Source organism: Amblyomma maculatum, unplaced genomic scaffold (assembly GCF_055883805.1).
Source record: "Amblyomma maculatum isolate TAMU_Amacu unplaced genomic scaffold, ASM5588380v1 scaffold_18, whole genome shotgun sequence".
Classification (NCBI taxonomy): domain Eukaryota; kingdom Metazoa; phylum Arthropoda; class Arachnida; order Ixodida; family Ixodidae; genus Amblyomma; species Amblyomma maculatum.
The window spans coordinates 259,082-281,124 of NW_028146743.1; the positions used below are offsets into that span (position 1 = coordinate 259,082).

The following is a 22,043-nucleotide window of genomic DNA, read 5'->3' on the forward strand; positions in this document are numbered from 1 at the left end:
TTTAGATTCAGGGTGTTTGTGGCGCCATCCTCGTAATTTTTCTGAACTGCGACATTTTAGTGCACATAAAATTTCATAGGTGGCGCTACCTACTACGTTTATCACACGTGGCTCTGTTATTTTACTATTATTTGCTTTTTGTGCACTTTGTAGTTGATAATTGTTACCGGTTGAATAAGGGAACGAAAGCCCGAACCTTTAAGTTATATTCGCCAGAAACAAACAAGCCATGGAGCATTTCAATCATGCTTAAAATATTTCATGAAGAGCTCGCGCGCTTCAAGTGAACCACGAAAAAATTAGCTGAAATCATCCTGACAGTGCACATTCCTCGAGAGTCGTAGAACAAAACCGATGCTTATCCTCTGACAGCAAGGTGTAAAGTTTTTCCACGCGAAATTTCAGCGCAGATAAAAGCTTATGACTTGAACAGTTTAGCACATACTTTTAGCCATTTTGCAAAAATCGCAAAGTTTGATCACAAATAACTTTTACACTAAATGAAGCAGACAGATTATATTTTCAGGAAAAAGCGAAATATGTACGACCTCCAACTGCGCAAAAACTCTCCGCAGCAGAATGCGTATCTTGAAAGTTATTGTATGTATAATTACCTGTTTTATACACTTTTCACAGGCGCGTGGCTAATAAACTATGCGATACACAGTAATAAAAATGCTTAACTTTGTTCATTAATATCTAATCTCAAAACATCTCAAATGGTGTTTTCCTAAGTGCAAAAGTTTTTGCACAATTTTGCTTTTCCCGAGACAAGTAGAGCTGAAAAGCCGTTTCTTACCTTTGTGTTTTCCTTTACAGCTTAAACATCGGTGCAGCTATTTATAAATCAAATGCACCATTAGAAAGGAGAGGAAATAAACTTTACAAATATATTAAAGTCATATTTATAAACTAAACTAGTGAGGCGCAGTAGGCGTATGAATATCGCCAAAAATGTCGTCTCTTCACCGCTGGAGTGGGACCGCCACCTTAAGGACCAAACACTCAGGATAGGCTTCCCCCCTTTTCACTGAACATGGCGATGCCACGCACGGCTAAGCGTGGGTGCTCAGAGTAGGTAGTGTAGCACAGTACACATCAGCACATACTTTAGCAGCTGCCCCTTGCGGCGAAATCAACATCTAAGAATTAATTGTTCCCTGGCTGCAGAGTAACTACAATAACAATGTCTTGGGCTTTTCCGAGAAGCCAGTTATTATGCTTGAACCTGAAAGAAAGTAGAGGCGGAAATGACCAAAATGTAAACAAAAGGCGTCAGAACAGGAGGTGAATGCAGAAACAAATCGCTTTATTTACCAGCTTACATTAGTAAAACCTGTCATCAAGGCTGCGGAAGGTAAGGTTGAAACACGCCACGGTAGGCTTGGCATTACTGAGTGGTGAATGTAACGTTATAGCCAAGAGGTGTGAAGAGCGGCGGGAGAGGCGTGAACACCTTCATATGCCGTATGTGAGTGTTCAGACCGTTCATATGATTTTCCAATACAGCGATCTGCACATGGAAGGCACGAACAGGGCGTCCAGCCGAATCTCGCGGAGTGATGCGCACCCATCCTGTTGGCTGATTGAGGACGATAGTATCGACCTCTCGAAGATCATGGAAAGTATATCCCACTCTCACGGAAATCCTGAAAACACAGATCAGAACAAATATTAGCAGTACACAACAGTGGCACTGAGCGTTCGTGGTGCTACGCATGCACGGGACAGAGGCTGAATTTAACCAGCTCTAGCTGCTTCGGGCAGCCTCTCTAGCCAGAACAGGGGTTCTGAAACGGTTCCTCGCACTGCTTCGCGGGCTCCGCGAGCATCTACTGTGCTCTGGTTCCAATTCTTCTTAAGCGTACGGGACGGACGTAGTGTCTGGTTCTTCGAAACCCATTTTGTAGCGTTAGATATTGTTATTGCATTGCTCAGTTTCGCGCCGTCAGCGAAAGCACTGTCCACAGCACAGACCATCGGATCCCACCAAGTTGCTGTGCGCCGCCTGCCTGCGTAGTTGCGACAGGAACGCTGGCGGGGGGCGGTTCGCCCGGTGCACAAGGCGCGCCAAGTTGCGTTTTCGTCATACCTATCTCTAGACATCCGGCTAAAAATGTGAAGCTGGCATGGCTGAAGAGGCGACGCTCATACGTGCGCTCAAGCGCGCGTGGCGGCTGGAGTGGAGAGCACAGCCGCGTTAGTCCACCAAAGCCAAGAAAGAAAACCTGCGCATCCGATAGCGATTTTCATGGACAAGGTGCCCAACCGGAACCCAACCGAAAACCGGAACCGAGCCCGCTTTTTCGCCTGGAACTGACTGAACCCGAATTTTTTTTCCGCCACGAAATGAACCCGGACAGGAACAAATCGAAAGAACCGTTCCGAACTGGCTCGCGGTACGGAATTCAGACCCACTTATGCTGGAACTTACGTTCATAAGTTTCTAGTTTCTGGCTGCTTGTAAAACGTTCTCGCTTATTTCCAAAGCGCCACTGCGCACCGCAAACTACGCAACCATATTGAAAAATTTTCTTTAGCAAAAAGATGAAAAGAACGAAGGAAAACATGTCGCCACATGCATGGCACCAATCTCTGGCGTCAGGCTATTGTTTCATCCCGAACACGGGAGGCCGCTGCACTGCGCAATGGCGCAGCGCATGGACAAAGTTGCCTCATACGAGAGCCTTTCTAAGCAGTGAACGAATAGCATATAAATCATAACTTAACTGCTGATTTAGATAAATATTTATATATACATCTACAAAGGATCTGTTTTCACAAATTTCACACAGATAACTTTATTTTCCTGTCGTTCGACGACGTCGCAATGACTCGCATGGCACATGCATAGCCGCCATATGCGATGCGATGCCAGCAGATGCAATTTGGTTGACGAGACTTCAGCAGCCGATGCTGATGGTGGGAAGGCCGCCTTGGAGGGCAATTTACCGCTCTGTTCTCGCGTTGTACCTACCCTCAGGACAAAGACGATCCCATAAACCGATTTCCCCATTTCCTTTCTCTTGATGTTGTCCATATCGAAGTCTGCTTGTTTTATTTGCCTTGGAAAGTGAACCTCTGCCACGAGTGAAGCTCCAATTTTCAACTGTGAAGACTAGGTGGAGCAAGGAACTGAGTGGCCTTACTAGTACGAGTATTAATTCTCAAGCTCTGTTTAGTGTGCTGTTGTTTTTGCCTGTAATACCATGGTGTCGAAAAAAATACGAAGACAGTCTAGAAAGGTGGCACTGAAAGGTAGATGTACACCATTGAGAGAAAATGTAACTATGAGTAACCTGAGGAAAAAAACCTTGAAAAGCAGGGAGAGGGACGAGGTCAGGTGGGCCGAAGGAACCTGCGCCTAGGCCTTAAGGAAAATAACAGACGAGGGAATGGTAGTAATTGTGCAATCGGCGAACTGCAGCGTGAGACCCTCGATATTCGTTACGTTGGCAAGCGAGGAAAGGTGCGAAGCCAAACAGCATTTGATAACCACATGGAAGCGGCTGCGTAGGATCGCCGGCACCGATAAGAGTTTACAAGCCCAGGATGAGCCTGAAGCGTTTCTTGAGGAAAGAGAAGTACACAGCTTGCTCTGTGCATTTGAAAAGATGCTCAGAATAAGCAGACTCGAGTGTTATGAAACTTCGCTTGTTTATTTGTCTCTTGTTCGTTTGTGGGGTTTAACATCCCAACGCGACCGACGTTATGAGAGACGTCGCAGTGGAAAGCTCCAGAAATTTCGACCACCTGCGGTTCATTACCATGCACTGACATCGCACAGAACACTGCCGACTAGCTATCCGCCGCGTTTCAAAAGCTGCCGCCGATCATACATGGCAGTAATTGAATTACAGTAATGGAATTACTGTAATTTAATTACCTTTCTCGGTAATTTGTAATGTAATGAATTCCTTTTTCGGGTTGGTTTTTAGTAATGTAATGAATTACTTTTTGGAAGTAATTTCCCAGCAAAAGTAATTATTTCCTTTCGAAATTACTTTTACTAAAATGCGCCACAACTCCTTCAATAGATGAAGTAGAGTGCCGCGAAAGCAGGAACGGCGTGCGGCAAGAGAAGCCAGCGTAACGGATCGGCAAAGGGGGACAGAGTTGAGCAGAACAGTGCGTCTGAGACCTCAACCATGCTCCAAGCAGCAGGATACAAGGCATCAAGGGAATGCTGAAGGGAGAGATGGTGCCAGAAGGCTGGAGCTGAAAACTAGTTTGGAGCGCGGCGTAGCGCCACTCCCTGTTGCGTCGGCTAGGGCACAGTGCATGGTGCCTGGTTACACTCAACACCACGGGGCGAAGGAGGATTGGGGTTGGGGGAGATAGGCAGAAGGGTCCATGACGTGAGGCACCGGGGCTTGAGCATTACTAACCACTGAGCACAAATGTGCCGACATCGATTCTTGGGAGTGCGGAAGCAATAAATAAGCTAGCTTCTTCGGGGCCTTCAAATGGCGGAGACAGCTCCGGGCCAGCAAGACGCTGGGTTTGCCGGTCATTTCAGGACCGTTCGACCGTGTTTATTATATTTTTGCAGTAGCCTTGTTTTTGTAATGGCATGTACTGTAGGAGAGAGAAGGCATAGCTATCTGGGACGGAATATGGCGGGAAGACGAAAGATTGTGTGTGCTTCGCGTCTGGAGAACAAGTTTTTGTTTTGTTTACTAGCTTTGCTTATTGTTTGCATGGATGGGAACTAGAAAGTAATTTAAAAGTAATTTAATTACTCAGTAGAAGTAATTGTAATGTAATTTCATTACTTTTTGGGAGCAGTAATGAGTAATGTAATTTAATTACATTTCTGCGATTTTCAGCAATTAGTAATATAATGTAATTCCTTTACAAAAGTAATTTTGCCATGTATGCCGCCGATGCCGGGATGCGATCCCGGTTCCTAGGTCACAGTAGTCGAGCGCCCTAACCACTACGCCACCCCGTTGGGGCTTATGAATTTTAGGGAGAAGTTGCGGAGCTAAGAACTGCATTCACTAGCTACAGTAGCGTTCGCAGTGTGATCTACACAAGTCAACGTCGAGACAGCATCTTCTAGACTAAATCCAACAGCCCTTGTCAAGCCCGATTCCTCCGGTCTTTCTATGCTGGTGCTGGTAAAACTTTAATTTAGAACACATACAGGATAGGCATCAACCTACCTGCCTAGACGGCGGTCTGGAGTCCTTGGACCCGGCCAGTCGGATGACACGTAGCTGAGTTTCGGGGTGTGAGCTCAACAGTAGAGTCTCCCAAAATTCTGTTTTTGTGTCGTGATTTACACTTTTGATTTCTTGGAACGTCCATTACATATGTACCAGATGCGCCTTATCCTCACATAGTCTGCATCTGTCTGAAAACTGTTCTGGGTACCAATGCATGGCTACGGGTATGGATTCGGAAAAGTCTTTGTTTGCAAGCGCCTCCAGATGATTTACTGGCTGTTATTTAGTGTTCTATCTGCAGGGGTATTCTACCCTATTTAGCCGATAGTGCTCAGTAATCTCTTCGTAGCTGACTAGCTTGTCCTTGCTTGCATGAGGTTCATAGCCTACCCGGAAGGTGAGACCGCGGGCAAGCTTATGAACTCCCTCATTTCCTTGAAGCTGGCAGTGGCCAAATCAAAAAGCTAGCAGCATTTACTGAGCACATAGTATAATATTTGCGAGCAGCCGTGATTTCATGTCATGCTTGCTGTAAATTACAGGACCAACCATACCAATCTAGCCTCAGAGTGGTTCTAGAAGAAAGTATATAGCGCGCAGGCAGCCATGACGCGCAACAAGACGGTTACCGCATCGTGTCGAGGCCACAGGAACGAGAAAATTAGTTAATCCGGATTCTCCGGCGAATACGATAATGACCGATCCCAACACGTAGCGGAGGGGACATTTGTCAGCGCCTTTCGGCCTCCGACATAACGGGTGCATTTGCATTTCACCTAAACAGACAAGAAATGCAAAGGCATCCGCATCCGCGTGCTGCGTGGTATATACAGTCACAATTATGGTATATACATCTTTGGTCTTGGCATGTGTGCTAGGTTTGACATTGGTATGATTTGAAATTCTTTGAGTAGGAGCCGGATGGAGAAGTGGTTTACAGGTTGTAGTAGTGGCTTCGCTCTGAACTAAAATTTATGCGAAATTTTGTTTATGTGAAAAGCGCAGCAGCAAACGTTTTCTTTTAACTCTATTTCAACACGTGACTGCTTTAGCTGGTTATGGGCCAAAGAAAAGAAATCATTTTCTCCCATCCTGCTCTAATTGTCGGTCACTAATATAGATATTGTAAGGTAACGCGAAGGTAAGACTTGGGGATCAGGTTTTATTGGAGACCTGAAGCCTTCGTCGCACACTGCAGGAAACCACACTCCGCGATGACGATGAGCATTTGCAAGAGAGAGCCGGATGAAGACGAAGCAGCACGTTCAGCCATGCGGAGGATGAAGCACCAGACAGTGCTCACAATAGTTTGCTCAGGTCTGGAAGCAAAGTGGAGCGCGTCACACCTGACGACAAAAACAGCAGAGGGACTAGAACATGAATTTACAGCGGTTACTAGATACGGAAACAGGAAATAATACTGAGCATTAAAAAAGTGGAGTAAGAAATGCGGCCGAACGTTTTTTTAGCCCGTTTGAACCGGTTCGGGCAGGGTCGAATGGGATCAAACCAGAACGCAATGTGTCTCCGGAGCCGAAATCGATCTCGAATTCGATCCCAAACCGAACCAGACAAATTTTAGGTTCGACACTCTGGTTCTCCAGGAGTTTCGATAGGCACTGAAAAATTTGAGAAAGTTGTAATAATGTCTAATGGAGTTACTTGACCTAAACTTGTCTAGGGCAAGCGGTTGTGATCCGGTAGCGGAGTAGTACTAATGCGTGCTGCGATCTGCGAGCGAGCGGGGAGAACGAAGAGAAGTGACCTGCTGAGAACACTTTTGACTTTGACTGAGCAAATCATCATTATTATCATCGCACGTATCTAGCACCGGACCTCCACCGCACTCTCGGACACAACAATTACGCGGGAGTGCGAGAGGGCGAACTAAAGCCGCATGTGCTGATCACACTCAGTCACGCAGTGAAGACAGCAGCAGAGCAAGTGGACCAGAGCAAATTCCACGGTTGGGGTGTAGAGGGTCAATGAAATTACTCGCGAGGAGGTGCTTGGCGCTGTTCCGTGTTAAAGTTTCGCAGAACCGTCAATAATTGTGCAAGACAACGGAGCGAAAAACCGTGCAGGGAGGCACCAAGCGACTAACACAAAACCGACCGATATGGGTATATTTCGCACACTCTCGCATTAACTGCAGAAGGCATACAGCAAAGACAAAAAAAAAAAACTAAACTAAAAAAGCGAACCAAAACGATCACTCCGAAATTATTCATATCTAAGTAGCCTATCTCTTCTTGAATAAGCGAAGCGAAGGCACGCTCAAACATTTAATCACACTTTTGGACAACATATGTTTCGCAAAGTTCATGCGGTTGCCTAATACAAGTGCGAAGGATTTATACTTTTAAAAATAAGGAATGCATTCACAGGTTGCCCCATGCATGGTTAGTGCGATTCTTCCGTCTATTGTGACATCGACTGCATGCTCTCTCAACCTGTCGCTTAAGCAGCGACCAGTATGGCTGACACATGTAGTTCCACATGGCAGAGGTGAGAAACATGAACCAACGCAATGGATCAATAGTCTTCCCTTTTGCAGAATAATTTACCTTACATCGGGTACTTTATTTCCAATGGTTGTTTTGTACCATTCTTCAACTTACGTCCGATTCCTAATATCGGAGACCTGACAGGCAAGGACGCTTGCGTATTACGCCGAGAATGATTTTGTTCTGTCGAAGTTCAGCCGGCTGGCAAGACCTTTCCCCCCGTACCACACGCAAAACGTCGGGCTCTACAAGATTTTTAGTTCCGAATCCCAGAATAAAGTCCGGCGCTCTTGCGTCTCTTATCTGCTTTAGAGAACCACCTGAAGGTTGAGGCAGAAGGCGCTTTTACCAAGCCTTACAATCTGCTGCCCAAGTCGCTGATTGCATGAGGCGCAAGATCGTAGCCTTCATTCCCAGGGAACCTCGTTGTTCCCAAGCCCAGTAAGCTACTCACATATTGGGCAATCCACAAGTTTCTTATGAACCCAACAAAGCGCTTAGCCTAGGACCAAACTTTTGGCTACACTCTCAGCTTGGCAGAGTGGAGCTGCTTTCGCTTGTGAGAGAGCGCATGGCGAGGAGGGATGCTGAGGAGCTGGATCAGCGAAGGCGTCGACGTCGTAAGGGCAGCTATATACAAAAAAGCCTCAAGGCACAGACGACGATCGCCTGCCTTAAAGCCGGTGGTTAATGAAGGCGGTTCCTCTGTGATGGAATGGGACACTTAAAAACAAAAACAGTCGTGAAGCAATTGCAGCTAACGTCCGTGCTTGTAAAACATGAAAGTTCAAAGTGTGAAGATATGAAAAGCAGTGCAAAGAACTGCAGCTAAACAAGCTGGCTGATTAATTATTCATATCAAGAACCTCAGCTAGGCGGTATATACCTCTTAAAACCAAATACCAAATTTCCTTCTTTCTAGCAAGTTAATTGATAGCACTTGGTCGGCTCTGTTGCAACGGGCGTTATCATTAGTGACGATTAACGACCCGTTTCCGGTTAAAAGTGCTCAAGAGGTCACCGATTTTTTTTTTTTTTTTTTTTTTCATAAGCAAGAATTCGAAGGAGATGAGTGCTCTTTCAGTTCACCTAAAGAACACGTGTTACTCCTTTCCACGCAATGCGGGGTGCGATGCCGTCACAGAAAACCGTGAAGAAAAATCAGTCACCAGATTTCAAAACCCCTGTGGCGTAGACACTGCAAGCTTTCTTGAGTTGCTGTCCCATCTGCGCTCTGCCTTCGCTGAATTTTAAGAAGCGGTGACGTCCATTATAGAGGATGTGCATAGGATCTTGCATGGCGCACTGACCAAAGATGCATGACGTCTATACTTATCTTCGTGAATTCGGGCAGCGGCTACTCTAGAAGCGGCGTAGCCAGGGGGATTGTGTCGCTGTCAGAACACCCCTCGAAAATGTTTGAGCTCTGCATATTCCCTCCCCTCCCGCCCAACCAAGAATTCAAAGGGTGAAAAAAAAAGTGGAAAATCTGAAGCGTACACAAAAGACAAGTGGAAAAAATGACTACGCCATCTTGCCGGTTGATAAGAAAGGATTGGTTCTATTAACAGTGTTTACCATACAAAGCAACTAAGTCTATGAGGGACGACGCAGCAGAGGACTCCAGATACTTTCCCCACTGACATCACACTGTACACGGCTGCTTTGCTTTTAGCCTTCTCTGACGGTCACGATTACATTCGCATTCTTGAATTCAGCAGTGGAGCGTACTAGCCGCTGAGTCAGCGCGGCGGGGCAAATTTAAGAATTTGGAGGCTGATAGTACAGGGCAAAAATTAATAACCACAGATCTTTTATATTTGCGGTTGGCATGGTTTAGAAACTATGCTGGTGGAAGTTCACGTATTGCAACCGGATGTTGAGAGAAAAAAGAGAAGCAGCGGAGCTATGTCGTGTATACGTTATCCTACCAACAACGACAGCACTGCTCCGGAGGCTCTCTTAATTTTTACTTCTGAGAACATTCGGATGACCGGAGATGAAAAAAATTCTAAAGGGCACTTTGGACCACTTAAGTGCGATGAGGCGAAAGCCATTATGGCGCGGTTGATCGTAGCCCTCCATTACGGCAAGTCTATCTCCCTCTCTTCTTTCATTTCCACCTTCCTCCCTTTCTTTACGGCGAGGTAGATCATATGTGTGAGCGGAGATACTGCGCCTTTTCTATCCTGTAAATCAATTTGAAATTCCGCTAATGCCTAATGTACTAACGCCTTCCAGACATCTTGGTCTGCTTCTGTTTGCTGTGTGGTGTGGCGTTCGAGGAAGCATCAAATGAAAGGCGCTGCACGGACGCCTGGATAGGACGCCCGGCGGGGTCAGCTTCGTCTATGCATGAATCACCTGGTGACGTCATGACTTGTCGTGACGGTACATGGCGCATCCCTTGTCGAACACAACCTGCATTCCATTGAACGCATCAAAGTTCACCGGCGCCCTATAATTAGTTTACAGGAAATTAAAGGCGCAGTATCTGTCACTCGCGCAATCCCGCTATCCTCACGGTAGACAAGGAGAATTATGAGAACGTTTCACGATTCGGGGCATGACGCAGTTGGTGAAGCGCTCATCTGCAGAATCCAAGGGATTGAATTTCAAATCCAGATGGAGATAAGGTTTATTTATTTATTTTTAATTATTTGCATCGAAAGTGTGACACTGACAGCCTCTGCCGACAAATGCTGACAACGATGAGGTATTAAACGCTTTCGCCTCAAAATAAACACTCCCCTCTGCTTTGCATGGTTTCATAGAGTGCTGGTTCCTTCCATCACAGAAGGCCTGTCATCCACCTTCCTAACTCGTAGCAGTGGCGTCGCTAGGATTCCCCGCACCCGGTTTATCTTTGTGAATAGAAAACTACGCAAGTAGTCATCATGTGGTGATTGAACTTTGTAAATGACAATGTTTGTGTGTACTTCTTGATTGTGTTTGCCCATATTGTTTTTCTCTTTGTCCACCTCATGAGTTTTGTAAATAAAGAAACATGACTTTTTTAAATTGCTCACAGTTTTTGCCTCGTAATTTTGTTCAGAAAGTGACTAGTATCATTACAACCGGCGGATGTTTAGTGCTAAAAATGTTCTGATAAGTTTCGCATATCATTGAAAGTTAATGAAAAATTGCTAACTAGTGGGGCAGGCGTGTATTATAGTGTCATTCTATATCTAATCATAATTCGTTTGAATTAACCAGTTTGCTCGGCTTGGCCCTCTGCGTGTATAGGCACAGGAGTAAAAATTAAAAATAAAATCACTGCACCCAGTCTGTAGCATATGCAAACAAGTGAAAACAAGAAATAAGCGGAAACTCGCGTGATAATTGCGCACATTTATGCTATGGCGGGCGGCATAGTTTAAAAACGAGGTAATAGCTTCTCCTCACTTTCCATCGTATAAGCTGATCCGCTTTTAACGGGATCACTTCCGAAAATCTCGCATATACTCATATGACGGCAGAGGTGCCTGAACGTGCCCCGATAACCCTTCACCTTTATCGAACTTTTTTTTTTTTTATTACGCAAGCTTGCCATAAGGCATATTATAAAAACACATGTAAATTGTTTTCCGTAAGGACTCTATCGAACTTGCGTGCTTACGATCCTTCCAAGGCTGCTTTTAAACCGTGCGAGAAAAAAAAAAAAAAAAAAAAAAAAGCTATCGTGAGATGCATCTAAGTAACCAATAATCATGTGGCTGTGGCGGAACTATTTAGAGAATTGCATTCGTGCGATAGATGTTTATGCATGTCGCCACGCTCGTAAATACTGTATTTAGCGAGTTAATGAACTCGCAAATGTACGTGGCATTTTAAAGCTTGCAGCTCGACTGTGGTACGAGCGCAAGCTGAGGAAACTCGTGTTTTATAGTTTGCGCCAAGCTGCGGCGGAACACTTGGATGGATGGATGAAATATAGGAGCGTCCCCTTTGAAACGGGGTGGTAGCAGTAGCTATCATGCTCATTTTTCTCCCTATATTTTAATTATTGATTTAGATTAGTTAACTAAACCATCATTCTATTTATTAAATTTTTTTTTCTACATTACTAACATTATGTCATGTCACTTCTCTGCTTTTAAGACACCAATCTTCCAGTCGTTTTTTGCTAGTTTCCACCGCCGGTTTATTCACCCGGCCACTGGTATCTCTAAACCCCAGAGCTTCAGGAACAGTGACTGCGCCTGCATCAATGCAAAGGTGCATAAGTGGCATAAGTGGCGAGCGCCGGGGTGCGGCGAAAGACGGTGCCACGACCCTTTTCCAACTTACGCTCTCTCCGGCCGTTCGGAGAGAAACGTGCGCGCGGAGGTGATCTCGGAGGCCATGCCTAGCCGGAGCAGACCCTCCGCTAGCTTCCTGTGCACGTGCGAAGATAGAGTTGCGCCTGGCGGTTAGTTGGCGATACAAAAACGCTTCCGCTGATGCCAAACGGAGGTACTAAGTAGCATTGTGTCATGGGCAGCCATAATAGTAGGCAAAGCGCCGAAATACGAGGCTCACGTGCGAAACTTTGCAAATTCCTTTGGAAGATTTTCTGCAAGACCTGTTTTCCAACAGCATGACAGCGTTCTGTGAAGTCTCCTGCTCTTTGTAGAAACGAAAAGAGCCAATTTCCCCCTTCTCCATAAACTCAGAAATGTTGACAGTTGACAAAGACAGCTTGGAGAGGCATCAGAAAAGTACAATGGTTTAACACAATGCATACAAAGGGAAGGGGGTGGAGGATTATCCTGCTCTTCGCTCCCCGCGTGTCTCTTTGCCGATTTCCTGTGCTCTCTCCCTGCTTTGCATGTGCTCTGAAAGCAACCAAATCGACAGATATCCGGCGTGCGACGTTTGGAAAACATGTCTTGCTGAGAAGCTTTTACAGATTTTCACAAATTGGCCAATAATTGAACCAACATTAATATTATTCATAACGAAAATAAAATATGTCGGAAGTGCCCTACAAAAGCGATCCTATAGTTATGGCTTGATTGACACTACTCGCACAGAGCACCCTATTCGCGCCATAGGTTTCGTGAATGCAAACCAAATATAAATGAAGCACAACCATTTAATAAGAACCGAAATAAAACATGATTGTAGTACAAGCTTGGATTTCGCTTGCCTTCCGAGCCAGCGAGCCGGTTATGTCGCGTACAGCGCGCGGGGCACTCACGTGTTTTTGAGACATCTAGCGTTCGTGCTTTTGAAGAAACACCTCCTTTGGACTATAACTTATTCTTCTACTGCAAGATTTGCATTAGTAACGTCGTAATAATAAAAACAAGACCTTATATAGATCTGATGCTACAGGCCAAAACGATAATCAAAGAGCGAGCCGCTTTATTTCAGAGTACTGATAATACTTTTGCAGTTAATAAACATATTATATAAGACAATATAATTACATAGCAGACCTCGATATACACTTCCTACATGTCCGCTACTGTGGCAAACGCATTCACAATCAATAATTATTCATCGTCGTCTCCTATACAGTGCAGACGTGAATAAAACTTTTCTTGCCTCTAGTTATGTTTCCTCCGTGGAAATATGCGGCAGGTTGTCCAATCATCAAGACGGAATGCAGGCAGCATGTCACGATGCAACTGCGAGGCCGCATGCTCGAACGAGAAAGCGCGCGGCGCACGCCGCGAAGGCAGCGAGAGTCGACGGCAGCCCAGTGTGTGTTTTTCTGCCACAGACTGGAGCTGCCCATCAGAAGCCGCAGGTATCGGTTATGAGATAACAGAGTTCCTACAGCAAATATACCGGGATAACAAAGTAGAAATTACATGGGAAGGGATAAGAAGTACGGAAGCTGTCAAGGTATGCAAAGAATTAAGACAAGGTAGTCCTCTATCACAGCTGCTGTTCATGCTTTATGAGATAAACATGGAACGGAAGATACATGAAAGTAACCTAAGTTTCAACCTCTCATATAGATTAGGTGGAAAGGCGGTAGAGCAACGCCTCCCCGGTTTGATGTATGTAGACGATATTGTGCTGCTAGCTGAGTCTGGAAGAATTGCAAACTCTAGTTAAGTATTGCGGAGACGAAGGGGACGCTCTAGGCTTCAGTTATAGCGCAGTTAAGTCGGGTCTGATGATTTTCAACTGCTCAACTGATCAGGATCTTAAAATACAAGGTCATAAAATACCGAGAGTAGCAGAATATAAATATCTCGGTATATGGGTAAACGAAGGATTGGCATACATTGGAAAGCATGAGCAATCACTTAAGGCCAAAGGGCGAAGAAATGCCGGGATAATGAAACATAGGGCATTGTGGGGATACAAGTATGAGGTTTTGAGGGGTATTTGGAAAGGAATTATGGCGCCCGGGCTTTCTTTCGGAAATGCGGTTTTGTGATTAAAATCAGAGGTACAGTCGACATTAGAAATAAATCAGAGAGCCGTCGGAGGATTAGCACTAGGTGCCCACGGCAAAACCACAAATGAGGCGGTACAGGGATACATGGGCTGAACATCTTTCGAAGTACGGGAAGCTAAGAGTGAAATATTATATGAGGAATGCCTGAGGAAATTGGACAATAACAGATGGGCAGCTAAAGTATTTAAATAACTATACCTAAAAAGCGTTGACTCACAATGGAGGAAAAGAACTAAACTAACCAGTTAGTATGCTGGTCACAAGGACGAAGAAATAAAGAGCGTTAAGCAACAGGTGAAAAACACAGAAGGTAAAAATTGGATAAATTTGATGGAAAAGAAACAGAGTGTGGAATTATACCGAAAGTGGAAAAGGCAGGTCAGGAAGGAAGCTTTCTTTGATAACTCAAGAGGCAGTGCCCTACTTTTTGAAGCTAGATCAGGGCGCCTTAGAACACGCAGCCACAAAAAGAAATTTAACAATGAAAATGACGCATGTGCTGTATGTGGTAACTCCAGCGAAACAATTGACCATATTATACTCGAATGTAATGGTATCCATCTGGCAGTTGAGGCAGGCGCAGTCAGTGTTCCTGAAGCTCTGGGGTTTAGAGATATCAGTGGCCGGGTGAATAAACCGGCGGTGGAAACTAGCAAAAAACGACTGGAAGATTGGTGGCTTAAAAACGTAAAAATGACATAATGTTAGTATTGTAGAAAAAAAAATCCAAGAAATAAAACGATGGTATAGTTATCCTATCTAAAACAATAATTAAGATATAGGGAGAAAAATGATCATCATAGCTACTGCTACCACCCCATTTCAAAGGGGACGCTCCTATATTCCATCCCATCCCATCCATCGCAGCGCCGCCCAGTGATGCTTTGGGAGCCTGTTGCGTTTCTCATTAGTATCATTATTTTACGTTTTTCAGAGAAAAAAAGGTTAGAACGGCATAATGCACTACTGAGCACCCTTGGCTACACTCACTCTAAATTCCCCTTCTAAAGCACCTGGCCCTGCTAAAGGTGCCTTCCTGCTCATTATTATTTTTTTTTTTCTAGTCAGCGCGTGGTCAGACTTGCCATTCCACTGAGCAACAGGCATTCCGTGCCTTTCAGCGTTTTCAAAGTGCGAGATGGATGTGTGAGTGGGCCGAGGAGCGAGAAAGGCATTGGAGATAAATAAACCAGACAAATTTAAAGCACAAGACTATAGGAGAAATCTGCCAGTGGGTGTCGGCTAACAAGCTCCCGCGCATGGGGCTTCCGATGGGTATCGAGTTAAGGCTGGTGTTTCCAGCGTGGTACACGCACGTGCACATTCCCGGTCCAATGTTAAAAGGGCGTGGAGTCTCTGGCATAAACTAAGGCATGTGTTTTCAAGCTCTCCTCAGACCAGGATAAATCCTTCTGATAAGATCACACTTGTCAGTCAGTGTCTCAGCGGCCCTATTGCATGCATTTTGGCATCTTTACACAATAATCCACTTCTCCCCCCGCACCTTCCTCCCTCTCACTGCCAAGCTGCACACCACTGAGCGCTGCACCCGCACCCCCCTCGTGACGCCACTGACTCAGACAGTTCTACGACGTGTAATACCGCCTAAGTGCTAGATTCATTGGTACAGGTCGATTACGAGGAAGGCGGAAGCCAAAGGGAGACAAGGAAGGCAGGCGACTGTTTGCCAGTGTCAGGGGAGCAACCAACACGAGCTTCAGCCCGCTACATACGGCAGCTGTAAAGAGAAACCGAGCGTGCAACTGCTCCATGACGTCACGAAGCACCGGACTCTGCTACGCTACTTAAGAACTGCGTCAATATGGCGCGGCATGTGGTGTCCGGCGTCTCATAACTGCATGCATCATGGCTTCACGAGGCACCCTGATGAAGGTTTCCCGGATTTTTTTTATCGCCTGGCTTGTTTGACAGACTCATCGACACATGAATATGCGGTCAGCAATGCTACGATTGCATACGCGACCTTGATATAAGCATAACCATCATCATCATCGTCATAATCGTCAGCCGGATTATACCCACTGCAAAGCGAAGGCCTCCCCGTTTAACCTAGTCCTGTGCTAGCTGCAGCCATTGGACCCTTTTGAATTTCTTAATATGGTTCATCCACCTAATTTTATGCCGCCCCCCGCAGCGCTTACCTTCCCTTAGAATACAATTGGTTACATTTAGTGACCATCGGTTAACCTCTCTTCCAGCATGTCCTGCCCATGCCCTTTTCTTCTTCTTAATTTCTTCTAGGATATCAGTATCTTGAGTTATTTCTCTGATCCACTCAGCACGATTGCTACCTCTAAATATTACGCCTACCTTTCTGCTACTCCTGTCTAGATCCTTTATCATTAGTTGCAGTTGGTCCACTGAGTTTCTAAACAAGGCAATGTCATCAGCTAATTGCAGATTACTGAGATGTTCTCCATTGACCCTGATGTCTAACTGCTCCCATTATATGTCTCTGAATACACTCTCTAGGCAAGCTGTAAATAGCACTGGGGAGATCATATACCTTCTTGCCTAACACCTTCCTTAATAGAAATTTTATCAATTTTTTTATGCAGAAGTATTGCTGCTGTGCAGCCCCTATAGATATTTTCCAGTACTTTCACAGATACCCTGACCTCGCTATGCCTGCATGAATGCCGAGGTTCCGACCGAATGAAATGTTTTCTCGTAGTCAATGAACGCTAGGTATAGGGGCTGGTTATATTCACAGCACTTTTCTATCACCTGGTTTATAGTGTAGATATGATCGATGGCACCCTTTCCAAAATCCTGTTTGATCCTTTGGTTCATTTAAAGTCTAAGGTTGTCCTGATTCTACTAGCTATTGCATTGGTAAATACTTAGCACGGAACTCATAGTAAGCTGATTCATCTGTCCTTAGCGTTCCTCTCTTATGAATTCAGATATATATTAGCATTCTTCCATGATTCCGGTACTTCCGATGTCGTAAGGTATTGCGTAGACAGGGTGGCCAGTTTTACTAACACAATATCCCCTCCGTCCTTTGAGAAATCTGTAGCTAACTGATCCTGCGCGGCTGCTTTTCCCCTCTTCATAGCTTCTAAGGCTTTCTTAACCTCGTCCTTCGTTACTGGCGGAACGTCTGGTTGCTCTTCTTTACAGCCAATTTCATTCTTGTCCTGACTACTTAGGCTACAGCAGAGGTCCGTTTATAACTCCTCGACTACCTTAATTATCTTGTCCGTGTTAGTAATGGCAATACTCGCCTTGTCCCTGAGTGCATACATCTGATTTTCGTCTATGCCTAATTTCCTCATTACCACTTTCAGGCTACGATCGTCCTTTAGAGGATGCTCAATTTTCCCCATGTTATACGTCCTTATGTCGTTCAACTTGCGCCTACTGATTTGCTTTGATACCTCTACCAGTTCTATCCGGTCTGTTGGGTCGTGATATAAGCAACCTACCGTCAAAGAGACCGCGGAGGGGACAAAAAATTAAAAAATAGGTGACACACATTATGGCACATTCATATTGAAATCTTGCATCCCTCACAGAGATAAAGGCTTTTTTTTTTCTTTTCCTCAGACAGTAAGCACGAATTTTCTCTTTATATTTGGACGCATCATCGCCTACCTAAATATCGCATGTAAAACCAGTATTTACACGCTAGGGGCCACCCATGGAGCCCGTATACACACAGCTGGGTCAACGTAAGCGTCATCTGCACGCCTTCACACACGGCTGACACCAAAATGAGACGCGCCGCTGTTTCCTCGAGCAAAGCTACGCCATAAGGCATCGTAAAATGCGGAAGTATGATTGTAACTAGATCGTGTAACGTGCGACTGAACGCGTCTATATGTGGTCGAAAATATCCGGCCTATGAGAGCTTTGGCTGATATACAGAACACTATACTGTGGAGAACACTACCGACGTCTCAGTGGTGGCGCCTCCGTTTGTGCCTGCATGAGCTAGCCTCAAAATTAGTACATAACTGCTATTTCCATTAGGTCTAGAGACACCAATATGGCAGCAGGTCCGCGACGCAATTATAAGCGAAGAAAATGCCGTTCCAATCCGCGCTCCCGCGTGAAACCTTTGTCGAGTAGCGGTGCATGCCGCCGCGAGCTCGGGCCACTTAAACCCTCCTCACGGTGCACCAGAGCAGCATCGCGTTTGGACTCGGGGCGATCAAAAGGAAAGCTGCACGCTCTCCAGGACGAGGACCTTGGGGAGAACAAAACGGGCCTACGAGACTTGGCACCAAAATGCCGTGACCACGCATCCCACATGTGTTCGGCGTTCGTGTCGTCCACAAGACTTCCTGTCGGGCTACGTCCTATGCGATAGCGTCAATTGTTCGAGTGACATAAGCCAAACTAATACCTTTTGGGGGTGTAGCTTTCGTCGCGTCTGTAGTCCAGGTACAGACATATCGCGTGAATTGGCATTTTTCTTGCAAACTGAATGTTCACTTCATGTGGCAGAATCCCGTCCGATTGCCAGTAGGTGTGAAGGGAGTCGTCTAGCAGCTGATGGATCCCATAACCTGCGAAAGCGTGCGAAGAAGAGAGGTTACTTGAGAATCGCCTGCTAGAATTTCATGTTCACTGGTACTCTGGATTCAGAGCTCACCGCGCATGCAGGATGAGAGGGACCATACGGCTTGTTCTCCGACGTCCCGGACACCGGGCTCCATCTCCAAACGTGGGACGACAGCGTTCATGGTCCTAATAGGAAGAGAAGGACACTTCCGTTTACCCTATGAACTGGATGACATAGATGAGTGTACATTTACGTGTTATGCTGATCAAAATGCCTCTCTTGCAAGGCGGATAACGTTACAGTGAAAATAAAAGAATGGGCTGAAATTGGCCGCGCGCCAATATCCGCAAGCTGTCGTTATTCAACTGTCATTTAGGCGGAAGCGCGATGACGAGACCACGACGACATGCGGTTCGGATCTGCTCTAAGATACACGTGCCTCATCAACTAGCCCACACGTTGCCTAATTCAAGCGATATTCAGCTTCATAAACAATTAGATAAAAGCGGGGTCCGACTGCGCGTCGCTGCGGGTCACTCTAGTTCGTGCTGCACAGCCACCACCTGGTGCAAGCGTGGAGACATTCTTTCTCTTCTTTAAGACCTCCGCATAACGAAGGCACTCCATGAATGATCAATAAATAATCATCACATAAGAATACCATAATTACTTATTTTTTTCTGAATCGGGAAGCGCGTAGGTGTTTTTTTGTTTTTTGTTTTTTCAGAGAAAACCTTTTGCACTTGCGAACAAAGAGCAACCGGTTTTCGACCCATGAATTTCCGGATAGAGACCATAAAAATAAAAGGCCACATATAAACCACGAGAAATGCGAACTTTGACCGCCTAGAAACATTTCGACCGAACGCGCACAAATAACTAAAAAGAAGTAAGAGGCGACTTCTGCGGTATACCGTGGTGGAAATGTGGGCTACATCGTACACGTATAGCATAGCGGAACGAGTGAGAACCGTCAGAACTGGTAGATGTGGCGTCTTGTGGTTCAAGTTCTTTTCCGTAGTTCCGGAAACAAACTCGGCATAAGGAGCATTTAAAAATTTGTACACGCACAAAACAACTGCACTTGCAAGCTAACGACTGACACAGAATAAACAGTCAACCAAACAATGCTAGACCCCGTGATCACGTTCGCAAGGATATGCATAGAAATGGCAGTTGGTTGGGTGTGGTTTGTCGGGTGGTTTCACGTTTGGCAGTGAAGTTCAAGAAGCAAGCATGCAAGCCTCAAGAAGCTGGACAACTCATATGAGTTCGCATTTGCCCTGCTTTTTTTTTTTTTTTATTCCAAGCGGCTCCTCTAAGGACAAACTTGAAAGACGCGCGAGCAGGCGCATGCCATGTCGGGTTGCCGAGGTAAGCAAACTGCAACGTGTTTACTGTGCGCTGCTTGACCCGAGCCACCAGCGAAACGTGGCGACACGGGCGCAACAAGGCCGCGTTCAAAGTGGCCGCGAAAAACAAGTGATTTCAAACTGCGCTCCACCTATCGACAGCTGTGCAGCTGCAACGGAAAATAATTAGCACGAGTGCCTCGTAGCCGAACCGAAAAAATCGCGATATGCGGCGCTTTTGTTCCCGTACAACAGTACAGGCCCCACTAATTTGCCAAGTCGGGGTGGGCGGCAGACAGCAGTCCATCAAACTAAGCCCAAACTTTGCTGTTTATTTATTTATTCTTTACCCACAGCGCCAATTAGGGATTACTGTGGAGGGAGGGGGATAGATACATACAGCATAAGAAACGGCAAATATGACAAAATACAATACGACAGCAGCCCGATCAGCCGAAGATAACAAAGTAGTAATAAAAGAACGCAGCACACAAGTCAACGTACAGGCAATAAAACAAAATTTCTCATCCGTATTTCACGCAGGCATACTGCGCAGAGATGAAACCAAAGTGGAGTACACTATGAAGACACATGAAACAGGAAAGATGGCTGATGTGTACAGATAACACTTCCTAAGCTAACGATTATTTCACCCAGCAATTTTTTTAAAAGAAAAACTGCGATAAAGACACCGTTGCTCACAGTGCTAGCTAATAACTTAATAGTTAAAATCATGTGGGCAGCCACATCGGCGCATTACTCCGCCGATAAGCAATGCACAATTGTTCATTCATTATGCGGGCTTTCGCATTGTCCAGTGCTGGAATGGGCTGCTTTCTGAAATAGGACGTGCCTGGAACACTCAACGGCAATCGGCGCATACGGCAACAACAGCGCCGCGTCTGGCAATTTTTCTGCTGCCTTAACGAGTCACTTGTACTAATCTTTTTTTCGTTGGAGCTGCACGTAAGTTCCCTTCATCGTCGACATTATTATGACTGTTAATTAAGCTATCCCTAAAGCTGGACAAATGCCTCTCAAGCCCTCCAGTAAAACCCATGCTACGCCGGCTACGTAATCTCATTCCGCCAAACTTCCTGATCTCATCCGCCAGCCTCATAGTTGCCATGCTTGCCAATTCTAGTGAAATCACATTCGCTGAGGTATGGACCATGGTTGCCGTGATTTCGCGAAACGTTCCGTGTTCATTATCTCAACTAAGATATCAATCGCTAGCATTCGCTCCTATCGCATTCTGTCGCTTAAAGTTGCGTCAGAAAGCTAACATGGATTACGCATACGCCTTCAAAAGAAAATCACGAGATTCGCTCACCTCTTATGCCAGTCGCAGATAGCGCTGTCCAGAAGCAATGAAATGTGGACGTCGTCGACGTCGCCGCAGCACTTCGCTGAGCGAGGCTGGCGAGGCTTACGGCACAGTCAGCGCAGCTTAGACACGAAGCGGGGACACAAAGACGACGAAGCTTCGCCTCCAACCTTGGCGTGGCCTGGTTGCTGCTCGCTCTATTACTACGTTGAATGGGCGCCGCTCGCCGTCGTTTCAGCACATTCGTCAGTTCAGTACGCGGGCTATCTACTCTCGGATCACTGTCAAGCTATTGACGCGGACGACGCTTATGAGAACACTGGGTAGCCGTTATCGCTGGCGAAAGGGAATGGGGATACAAGCTTCTATCCCAGATCTAGTTACACGAACCTAGGTACTACATTCACTCTCGCAGTCACATGACGAACGAATAGCAGAATGTTTCCCAGCTCAATGCCACTTGTCCCTAGAAATCCCCAGCCTCCCCTGTTTGCCGCGTGGAACCTGGTGGTGCTCGGCGAAGCGACAGCCGTCCGATTCGCTGCGGATTCTTGTTCGCTCGCGAGAGAAAAAATGATGCGTAACACCTTTGTGTGCCATTATTCGCGCAGCATAGCGGGTAGTCTTAACATGCGGGATATTAAATTATGAGCCTTCTTCGAACAGTAGTTCTGAACTGCCCGTCCCTCTTCTGGTTATTTGACATACTTGCGTAGCCCAGTGCCTGTGTCTGGCTCTACTAATGAGGAAGA

General features: G+C 45.8%; 1 protein-coding gene across 2 annotated transcripts; it reads right to left on the bottom strand.

The window, feature by feature from the left end:
* Nucleotides 1–1,298: 1,298 nt before the first annotated feature.
* On the bottom strand, nt 1,299–21,732 carry LOC146171680 (anaphase-promoting complex subunit 10-like). 2 transcript variants are annotated; one of them, XM_084586364.1, is made up of 4 exons: nt 21,298–21,732; nt 18,703–18,829; nt 18,454–18,616; nt 1,299–1,649 (listed from the first exon to the last, which is right to left on the bottom strand). In XM_084586364.1, exons 2-4 carry the CDS (start codon nt 18,791–18,793, stop codon nt 1,391–1,393), a joined length of 513 nt encoding a protein of 170 aa, XP_084442490.1. In that variant the 5' UTR covers nt 18,794–18,829; nt 21,298–21,732; the 3' UTR covers nt 1,299–1,390. The 2 variants fall into 2 exon arrangements, with proteins under 2 accessions (XP_084442490.1, XP_084442489.1); XM_084586363.1 differs by having other exon boundaries at nt 18,703–18,797; nt 21,298–21,731.
* Between the last annotated feature and the right edge of the window lie 311 nt (nt 21,733–22,043).